General features: G+C 53.4%; 1 protein-coding gene across 6 annotated transcripts in view; it reads right to left on the reverse strand.

The window, feature by feature from the left end:
- Nucleotides 1–10,900, reverse strand: part of SIRT2 (sirtuin 2) — a 35,767-nt gene that overhangs the window by 20,220 nt on the left and 4,647 nt on the right. For 3 of the 6 annotated variants that reach the window (XM_011973345.1, XM_011973342.1, XM_011973344.1), the window contains exons 2-7: nt 8,879–8,931; nt 8,477–8,590; nt 5,162–5,203; nt 4,915–5,021; nt 4,749–4,805; nt 4,146–4,214 (exon numbers count right to left, since the gene is read on the reverse strand). In XM_011973345.1, coding sequence (XP_011828735.1) covers nt 4,146–4,214; nt 4,749–4,805; nt 4,915–5,021; nt 5,162–5,203; nt 8,477–8,590; nt 8,879 — 390 coding nt within the window. In that variant the 5' untranslated portion in view covers nt 8,880–8,931. Of the gene's footprint in view, nt 1–4,145; nt 4,215–4,748; nt 4,806–4,914; nt 5,022–5,161; nt 5,204–8,476; nt 9,166–10,900 lie in introns of those variants that run through there. The other 3 variants (XM_011973341.1, XM_011973340.1, XM_011973343.1) reach the window with 3 other exon arrangements.

The raw sequence follows: 10,900 nt of genomic DNA on the forward strand, positions 1-10,900 counted from the left end.
CCTTGTCCAGCCAGCAATATGCCATTTTCAATATGTATGTATAGTTAAATCCATACATTAAATATCACAAGTAGCGGAGAGATGCCTGGGTACTTCACGTTGACCCCAGAACATAGCTATGTTGGTTTTGGTGTGACAATGGCTCACTGTTGAAGCACCATCACGGTTAAGGGCATGGGTTTTTCTTCTGACAGACTTGGACAGTGACAATGGTGAGCATCCTGACAGAGTACTTCATCCCAGGCCTAAGTTTCTCATCCTGTCTGGTGAGTTTAATCATCATCTCACAAATTAGCAACAAACTCATACAGGAACAGAGCTGGGATCTTTCTGCTCACCAAGCGGATGGTGACCCTGAATGAATGCACAACCTTTTTGTACCCCAGTTTCATCCTCTGTCCAGACTCCTGAGTCCAGCTCTCTCCCTGGTCAACCAGGCCTCTCAGCCTCCACAAGACAATTCCTCATGCACCCGCAGCACCATTCCCTGCCCCATTCCCCCCATCTCAGAACAAAGCAGCCGGCACCAGGCTGCGAGCTCTCAGGTGGTCCTGGGCTCTTTCTCTCACGGCCACGGCCCCTCTATCCGGAAGTCCTATTGCTCCATCTTCAAAACAGATTCATAACCTGACCACTTCTCCCCGCGGTGATGACCCCTGCCCTGGTCCAGCCTCCACCCTCTCCTGCTTGGACCGTCGCGGCTGCCTCCTGTCTGGTCTCTGTAGCTCCCTCCTCACTGCCCCCATAGTCTGTCCCCAACACGGCCAGAGGAGCCTGGGAATGCCTGAGTCAGGTCACATCCCTCCTGTGCTCAGAACCCACTCGTGGCCCCATCTCACTCAGCGTAAAGGCCAAGTCCCTCCCTGCGGCCTGCAAGGCCCTGTAGGAGCCATCTTTGTCACCTCCCTGACCTTGGCTCCTCCACTCTCTCCTGCAGTCTCCTCATCGTTCACTCACATCCTGCTTCTTGGGATTCTCTGAACTAGCCAAATAAAGGCTCAAAACTAGTGGAAAACAAGCTCGTAACTAGCGGAATACAGGCTCGCCTCAGCACCTGTGCACTGACCATCCCTTTCCCGGAACACACTCTTCCCCCAGATAACCCCGAGGTGCTCTCCCTCTCTTCCTACAGGTCTTTGCTTAAATGTCACCTTCTCAGAAAGGCCTCCCCTGACCAAGACACCTGTTTAAATGTTTGAATGGATACTTGTGTCTTGAGAGAAAAATAGCATCATACATAGCTTCAAAAGTGCTGCATTCTCACAATTCAAAAAGGAGCAAACATATTGTGTTCCTGAAAACTGGATCAGTGACAAAAGTGGCTGAGGTTGAAGAACGGTGTGACATGTTTGAATAAAATGGTTTCATGAGGCCGGGCGCGGTGGCTCACGCCTGTAATCCAGCACTTTGGGAGGCCAAAGTGGGCGGATCACGAGGTCAAGAGATCGAGACCATCCTGGCCAACATGGTGAAAGTCCGTCTCTACTAAAAATATAAAAAATTAGCCGGGCATGGTGGCAGGCGCCTGTAATCCCAGCTACTTGGGAGGCTGAGGCAGGAGAATTGCTTGAACCCAGGAGGCAGAGGTTGCAGTGAGCCAAGATCGCGCCATTGCACTCCAGCCTGGTCAACAAGAGCGAAACTCTGTCTCAAAAAAAAAAAAAAGGTTTCATGAAATATGAGAGTGGAACATTTTTTTCCACCTTTATATAATATATTGGTTTTTGTTTTGTTTTGTTTTGTTTTGTTTGAGATGGAGCCTTGCTCTGCCACCCCAGATGGAGTATTGGAGTGCAGTGGCGCGACCTCGGCTCACTGCAGCCTCTGCCTCCCAGGTTCAAGTGAACGTTGTGCCTCAGCCTCCCGAGTAGCTGTGATTACAGGCGCGCCACCACACCCAGCTAATTTTTGTATTTTTAGTAGAGACGGGTTTCGTCATGTTGTCCAGGCTGATCTTGAACTCCTGACGTTGACTTCGACCTCCCAAAGTGCTGGGATTACAGACGTGAGCCACCGTGCCTGGCCTTTATATAATAGTTTGTATGCAATATGTCATTTGTGTTTCTGTTTTTGAGACGGAGCCTCTCTGTCACCCAGGCTGGAGTGCAGTGGTGCAATCTTGGCTCACTGCAACCTCCACCTCCCAGGTTCAAGCAGCTCTCACGCCTCAGCCTCCCGAGTAACTAGGAGTACAGGCACATGCCACCACGCCTGGCTAATTTTTGTATTTTTAGTAGAGATGGGGTTTACATCAGCACCCCCTTTCCCAAACACATACACTGTTTCTGACTCCCCTTCCAGCCTAACTGTGTTCCAGGGTCCCACGACCATCTTATATACTCGGTATGTGGCGTCTCCATCTCATCCATCATCTCCCTCCCTGCAACAGGGAATCAACTCAGTGAACATTTACTTTGACACAAACTGACAAACAAGGGCCAGCAGGGTCTTGGGGTGGGTGTCATGACATCAACCACAGAAAGCACTTGGCTTCAAGTGAGCTGTTATCATATCTGAGCCACGTCCTGGAATAATGGTGACTCTCTGGGAAGAAGGTTTATTCTGAGCCCGGAGTCTCCCTATGTTGCCCAGGCTGGTCCTGAACTCATGGGCTCAAGCGATCTCCCACCTTGGCCTCCCCAAGTGCTGGGATCACAGGACTCCTCCTCTTGGAAGAAGGAGGCCTCCCCTGCCCTCTGCCTCCCAGCAGCCCCAGGCGGGAACACCTGGCCCACCTGAGAACTCTGAATCTAAAGCGAGTTGTTCCTCCCTCTGGTGGTAGCTTTCGGGGCTGCAGGTGCCAAACTGCCAGGTGCAGGGAGAAACACCAAAACACTTATTTATGTTCAATGTTACCCCTCTGTTTTTTTTTGAGATGGAGTCTCGCTCTGTCACCCAGGCTGGAGTGCAGTGGCACAATCTCGACTCGCTACAACCTCCGCCTCCCGGGTTCAAGCGATTCTCCTGCGTCAGCCTCCCGAGTAGCTGGGGTTACAGGCGCCACCACACCCGGCTAATTTTTGTATTTTTAATAGAGACGAGATTTCATGATGTTGGACAGGCTGGTCTCGAACTCCTGACCTCGTGATCTGCCCACCTCAGCGTCCCAAAGTGCTGGGATTACAGGCGTGAGCCACTGTGTCCAGCCACCTGTTTTGTAATTCGGGGTTCTGAGGTGTGATCTAGAGCTTGAGTGAATACTGTTGTAGTGCATCATGAAATTTCTATACATTTTCATAAAACAGGTAGAGGCAGCAACATTTTGTTGTTGTTTTGATTTGTTTTTTGTTTCTTTCAAACCAGGTCTCCCAGGCTACAGTACAGTGGCACCATCACGGCTCACTGCAGTCTTGACTTCCTGAACTCAAGCAGTCCCTCCACCTCAGCCTCCTGAGTAGATGGCACTACAGACACACACTACCCTGCCCAGCTAATTTTGGTATTTCTTGTAGAGACAGGGTCTCCCTATGTTGCCCAGGCTGGTCCCGAACTCCTGGGCTCAAGTGATCTCTCGCTTTGGCCTCCCAAAGTGCTGGGATTACAGGTGTGAGCCACTGTGCCCAGCCCATCAAGATTGTTTTACTGTTAGGGTTTGTGAGACTCTCCAACAACGTGAGCCATCCTTGCTTGAATGCCCCAGGGAGAGGCCCTCGGCTAAGCACCTGACATGTCCGAGCCATGTTTATAATTGGGCAAAGCACAAAAAAAGTATAAGAAGGTGCCCCTTCCTTAAGGCAGACATCTACTTGTTGGACGCCTGTCATAGTGTATGGATTTTCTTAGATGAAGTCACTTTGGAAACACCCTCATAACCAGTGTGAAATCTGGGGTGCCTACAGTGCACACAGAGTCCCTTCAGCCATGGGCTCCTTTCACGTCACACATGGGATGGCCCTGAGAGGAGGTCACTGCCACCGCACTGCAGACCTGAGAGGGCAAACCCTGTTTGACAGGAGGGGAAACTGAGGCAGAGAAGACATGACTCACTGCAGGTCATGCAGCAAGGAGGCAGTAGGCCAAGCCCTGGCCCCGCATTGCTGGAGTCCCTGCTTGAGCTCTTGGGCACGCAGCTCTGCTCCTCTGCTGAGGACACCATGCCCGTTCCACCCGCCCATCCTCTTCCCAGGATGCTCGCATCCGCCTACCTGCGTGTAGCAGCGCAGGAGCAGCCCCTTGTCCTTCAGCAGGCGCATGAAGTAGTGACAGATGGTCGGCTGCAGGGAAGAATGACAGCACTGCTGATGATTGCAGGGAACAGCCACAGGCCACTACCATGTGCCAGGAACTGTTCTAGGCACTGCAACTGTCTTACCCCCAGGGAATCAGCAAAGCAGCCGTGTTGGGGAGAGACCACCACTATCCCCAGATCACAGATGAGGAAACTGAAGGACAGGGAAGGGGACTGTGTCGCCAAAGTCACATGGTGGGTAAGCTGCAAAGCTGCGATTCGCACCCAGGCAGCCTGGCTGCAGGGTCCCGGGCTCTCCACCGCATCATGGGTGCAGCTAAGCCTCGCAGCAGCCCTCTTCAGACAGTACCATCAGCTTCACTTCACAGGAGGCAAATCGGAGGCTCAAGGTCGTAAGATGAAGACATGAGGAACCAGGACACGAATGCAGGCAGTCTGGGCCCAGCACCCATGTACTTAATGGCTACATAATATTTGTCTGCAGGGCCCTGGGGGCGCTTCCCATGCATGCCCTCCCCCAACCTTTCCTGTTTTGCCCCCTGCAAAAAAAAGATCTCACCTTGAACTGCCCAGGATAGAGCTCCTTGGCGAGGGCGAAGAAGGGTTCCGGATGTTTCTGTAGGAGAGACAGCCAGAGGGCCAGATGCCCCAGGTAGGACGAGGGTTGGAGCCGGGTGACCCCCATCCCACCCCTCACAGACGCCCCTTCCTGGGGGAACACAAACCTTGAAATAGCTGATCTCGAAGATGGCCTCTGGGTAGGGAAGATGGTACTTCTCTAGGTTGTCATAGAGGCCAGTGGATGGAGAGCGAAAGTCGGGAATGCCCGCGGCTGGGAGAGGGGGGTCAGGGAGCAGTTGGTCTATACCCTACTAACTCTCCCAGACAGGGCTCAGACAGGGCTCCTCCCCAGCCCTTGGGAGGGATTCCCCAATTCCTGGGGGTGGCTGCTGGGGGAGTAGGGTTACTTACATGTGGAGATTCCAGCACCCACTAAACAGATGACTCTGCGACCTGGAGGAGAGGAACTTATGCACCATATGACACTGTTTGCTCAGTCCCTATAATAGCACCACCCATCACGGCCCCTGACACCGTTTACTCTATGCCAGGCCCTGGGGCAAGCATCTCAGATGCATGATGGGCCTTCCAATCATCTAGAGAGGGATGGTGTTAACATCCCCATTTTATAAACGAGCAAACTGGGGCTCAGATAGGGGAAGAAGTCACACAACGGACTGCGGAAGAGCCAGCCAGAGGATAAAGAATCCAGTGTTGGGCTGGGTGCGGTGGCTCATACCTGTAATCCCAGAACTTTGGGAGGCTGAGGTAGGCGGGTCACCTGAGGTCAGGAGTTTGAGACCAGCCTGGCCAACATGGCGAAAACCCGTCTCTACTGAAAATACAAAATTAGCTGGGAGTGGTGGCACGTGCCTGTAATCCCAGCTACTTGGGAGGCTGAGGCAGGAGAATCACTTGAACCCAGGAGGTGGAGGTTGCAGTGAGCCAAGATCATGCCATTGCACTCCAGCCTGGGTGACAGAGCAAGACTCCATCTCAAAAAAAGGGGGAAAAAAAAAGAATCCACTGTTGGAAATTATACCAACTTAGACTTGAGAAAAGGCCACTTGAGGATAAGAGCCCAGGGCTAAACAGAAATAGCTGGTGGCTGGTGATTAGCCACCAGGTCATAGTACTCTGGCATCTGCTCACCAGCTGATAGACAGGCACAAGTGTGACATACTGTGGGTCAGATGCCTCTGGGATACCCTGTCCAAGGGAGGACAGCAAAGGTGAACAGAACACAAAGCCTGCCACAGCTTCAGCCCTGAGCTTTAACTCTGAGATGCCATCGGGCCAGGCCTGGTTGAATCCAGTGGTGGCTATATATGGTCTGGATTCAGGGGACCTGGGGTCAAATCCTGACCCTGCCACTTGGCAGCTGTTTGACCCTGCACTGAGTCACTACCTTTTTGTGCCTCCGTTTCCTCCTGTGTCCAGATCACTTCCATAATGGTCTTATGGGTATAATGTGAAGATCAAATAATAGGACACTTGTAAAGTGCGGAGCCCAGTGCCTGGCAAATAGTGAAGGCTCAATTAAGTGGTTAAAAAGAAATTTTTAGGGCTGGGCCTGGTGGCTCACACCTGTAATCCCAGCACTTTGGGAGGCCGAAGCGGGGCAGATCACCTGAGGTCAGAAGTTCAAGACCAGCCTGGCCAATATGCTGAAACCCTGCCTCTACTAAAAGTACAAAAATTAGCCGGGCGTGGTGGCAGGCGCCTGTAGTAACAGCTACTTGGGAGGCTGAGGCAGAAGAATTGCTTGAACCTGGGAGGCGAAGGTTGCAGTGGGTCAAGATAGCGCCACTGCATTCCAGCCTGGGCAACAGAGTGAGACTCCGTCTCAAAAAAATAAATACATAAATAAATAAAGCTTTAGAGCGGTTAGGTGAGGGTTGGAGCCTCACCTTTATATTTTTGCAGAGAAGGGGTCTTGCTTGTTGCCCCAGCTGGTCTTGACCTCCTGGCCTCAAGCGATCTTCCTGCTTTCTACCTCCCCAAATGCTGGGATTATAGGCCTGAACCACCACGCCCAGCCTCAATTAATTGTTATTGTTCATTACTATCTCCTCATGGGCACCCTCATGAGCCAATTACCCCAGAATCCAGGAGCAGAAGGACACAAGGAACAAATGCTTTGTAGCCACTGCCTGTGTTGTCTTTGGGGCCTGCCCATGCTAAAAGATGGCTGCAGACAGCTGCTCGCCTGCCGCAGGAGAGGGAGGCTCAGGGCAGCAGGCCTGGCTGCCCGAGGAGAGAGATGGTGGCAGCTGGAGGACAGGGACACTGGAGAAGACGTCCTCAACAAAAGGCTGCTCAGGAACCACAAAGGGTCGATTGTTCTAGTTGAGGACTGCTGAGGGCCTGGTTTCTCAGACTTCGGTGACCTCAACTCGTGGCAAGAAATATAAATTTCAGGCCAGGCGGGGTGGTTCACGCGTGTAATCCTAGCACTTTGGGAGGCTGAGGAGGGTGGATTGCCTGAGCTCAGGAGTTCGAGACCAGCCTGGGCAACATGGTGAAACCCCGTCTCTACTGAAATAAAAAAATTAGTCAGGCGTGGTGGTGTGCTTCTGTAATCCCAGCTACTTGGGAGGTTGAGGCAGGAGAATTGCTGGAACCCGGGAGGCGGAGGTTGCAGTGAGCTGAGATTGTGCCACTCCACTGCACTCCAGCCTGGGCAACAAAGCAAGACTCCATCTCAAAAAAAAAAAAAAAAAAAAAGAAATATAAATTTCGTGGTGACTCAGTAAGTAGACACCTATCCACCATATCTGAAACAAGCCTCCTGTAGTCATAACCACGGCCCACGCTGCCACAGCTCTCGCTATGTTCCAGACTCTGCTCTAAGCATTTGCATTTTTATTAATTTATTTTTAAAATTTTATTTATTTATTTATTTTTTAGAGTCAGGGTCTCACTGTGTTGCCCAGGCTGCAGTGCAGTGGTGCCATCATAGCTCACTGCAGCCTCCAGCTCCTGGGCTCAAACAATCCTCCCTTCTCAGCCTCCTGAGTAGCTAAGACTACAGGCAACGCCCCCACATCTGGCTATTTTTTTTCTTGTAGAGATTGGGGGGGGGTCTCACTATGTCGCCCAAGCTGGTCTTGAATGCCTGGTGTTGAGTGATTCTCCCGCGATGGCCTCCCAAAGTGCTGAGATTACATACATGAGCCACTGCACCTGGTCCTATATTAGTTTATTTGGTCCCCCAATAACCTTATGAGTTAGATACTATAATCATTATCCCCATTTTATGAAACAGGCCTGGTCAGTCAGCGTACAGTAATTCACTCAGCAATGGAGAAGCGACCCAGGTCTGGCCAATCGGAGACTTGGGGGCAGGCACGTGACTCAACCTGGCTCAGTGGGAGCGAATCTCTGCTGTTTGGTTTGAACTACTGGGAAAAGGTGCTCTTTCGGTGGCAGCTCCTAGGTTGGTGGAACCTGCATTTGGAACTGCCAGGAGTTACCTTTACCCCAACACAAGAAAAGCAGCATCAGAGAGAGTTACGATTTTTAACAAAGTGGAAGCACCTAGGCCCAGCGTGCTTGAAGCTGGATTAGAGCCAACACACTCCTCTTTGGCTTAAGCCAGTTCCAGTTGTGTTTCTTGCTACTTGTAAAGAAAAGGTTTCAATACATGGTTCAAGTGGCTGGGGATGGGAGGTCACTTGGGGCCAGGAGCCGAGCACAGTGGCCCAATCCTGACAGGGGACTCACAGCGTTCGCTCTGCATGTACCGGGCCACCCCTTCCAAGGTCAGTTCGTCCAGCAGACGCTCCTTCTGGCTGCCCAGGCTGAGCGCCTGGGAGAATAAGTTCCGCAGGAAGTCCACTGGCCGGAGAGAAGAGAGACAGTGGCAGGACGGGCATTCAGCCAGGGGGCATGGATGTCTCCAGCACCCTGGCCCCAGCCCTGGGGTCCCCGGCCTCCCCACATCTAAAGGCACGAGGCCTGGCCCAGCCAGGAGCCTCCAGGAGCCTGCTCTGGCACTGGTACCCGACCCACTGTTACATACTTTGAATGTCACACCTGATGGAGTTGAGGAGGTATCACCCACACCCCTGCCCTGAAATCCCCCCGCCCCCCAGAACCCTGCTCCCTGTCCTTCGAGGAAGATACTCACTGTCTGCTTCTCCACCAGCGGCTCCTCCCTCAGAGTCTGAATCTGAGTCCTGGAAGGGGTGGGGTGGGGTGGCCAGGCCCAAGAGGCGGGATTAGGGAGGGAGGGGAGGGGGTGATACCAGGTTTGGGGAAAAGGCTGTGGCAGGAAGGTGGCCTGAGGAAGTGTGGGGTGGTGGAGAGACTGCACTGGGGCTAGCTCGAGGGCTCTGGGACAGGCTGCCTGGGTTGGAGTCCTGGCCATGCCAGTCCCCAGGAGCACAACCTCATGGGAGTGGCTTCGCTTTTCTTTTCTTTCTTTTTTTTTTTGAGACAGTGTCTCGCTCTGTCACCCAGGCTGGGGTGCACTGGCGCAGTCACAGCTCACAGCTCACTGCAGCCTCAACCTCCCAAGCTTAAGGGATCCTCCTACCTCAGCCTCCCAAGTAGCTGGGACCACAGGCGCATGCAGTACGCCAGGCTAATCTTGTTTTGTTTGTGTTTTCGTAGAGACGAGGTCTCCCTGTGTTGCCCAGGGTGGCCTTGAACTCCTGGGCTCAAGCAAGTCTCCTGCCTTGGCCTCCTAAAGTGCTGAGATTACAGGCGTGAGCCACTGTGCCTGGCTGTGACTCTGATTTTCTAAGTCTGGGTGTCCCTCACCTTGGAAAGGGAGCGTGGGTGCTGGGTGCAGCACCAGGAGCGGGGAAGGTGCTCAGTAAGCCCTGGCTGTTGCTGTTAATATTATCACAGCCTGGGGTCTTCCCTTTGTCCCTGGGTCCCCTGGAGCATGGGCCTGCTGTCCCTTCCCAGCAGCTCTGGGGACCTCTGAATAATATCCCAAGTCACTCTGGGAATGATTCCAATGCAAAGCCTCAGTGCTCACTGCAAGGACCTATGTGCCCCCTCCTGCTCGAGGCCCCAGACGCTCTCTGCCAACCTCTCCAGCAACCTTTGAGTGCTTCCTCAAAGCCTGCCCTCAGCCCAGCTCTGGACTGGCAGGTCTCTGGGACTCTGTCCAGGGCCTCTCTGCTTTCTGTTTCCAGCTTCCTGGGGCTACCTGCCTCATCCATGCCAATGGCCTCTGCCTCGTCACTCATGACACCGTCTCTCTGCCCCCAGATCTGGGGTTCCCTGGCTTCTTGGACACCTTGCCCTAGGTGCCCCCCAGCCTCTCACTCCTACCATGTCCCAAACGGACCCTGGCATCTCCCTCAAACCCATCTTCCTGCCAGGCCTCATCTCAACGTGATCGTCCTGTCCCCCAGTCAGCCAGATGTTTCCTGCCCCCGCCTCCCTCCTCACCCTCCGGCTGCAGCGCTTCAGGTCCAGAGCACGTACCCTTAGTCTCCTAAAGGGCTGTCCGCCAACTCCTTTTCCCTCCCCGGGGCTCCACCTGGTCCAGCCTGTCCTCTCCTCCGGGGGTCCTGCCCCAGCCTCCTCCCCCAGCCTCCCAGCCTCAATCTCCACCTCCCATCCACCCTGCTGCCCTGCATGTGAGGCTGTCTGGGTCAGCTCGCCCCGCTCCACTTCAAAGGCCCTTCTCTCTGGCTTCCCCAGTTCTCCCGGACATCTATGGAACTGCCAGGATGTCCACAAGGGCAGGGACTTTGCCTGGGTGCCCAGCACTGAGAACAGGGTCTGGCTCCTGGCAGGAGCTCCAGGAGCTCCTCCACCTCGGAATGAATGCCTGCTTCAGGCTGGACTACGGCTGGGCCCTGCAAGAGATTTCACCAAAATGCAGTTCTGACCAAGCCACCACCTCATACAACCCCTTCCCCGGCCACTCACTGCTCTGCGTCCAAGCCTTTTTGAATAAGACCCTCCCTTCCAAACATATGACAATTTAAAAAATTGCTTTTTAAGACTGTGCAACTCCAGATGGGCGTGGTGGCTCATGCCTGTAATCCCAACACTTTGGGAGGCTGAGGCAGGAAGATTGCTTGAGGCCAGGAGTTCAAGACCAGCCTGGGCAACACGGTGAGACTTTGTCTCTATCTAAAAAGAGAGAGAGAGGCCGAGCGTGGTGGCTCACGCCTGTAATCC

Source organism: Mandrillus leucophaeus, unplaced genomic scaffold (genome assembly GCF_000951045.1).
Source record: "Mandrillus leucophaeus isolate KB7577 unplaced genomic scaffold, Mleu.le_1.0 Scaffold137, whole genome shotgun sequence".
Taxonomy (NCBI): domain Eukaryota; kingdom Metazoa; phylum Chordata; class Mammalia; order Primates; family Cercopithecidae; genus Mandrillus; species Mandrillus leucophaeus.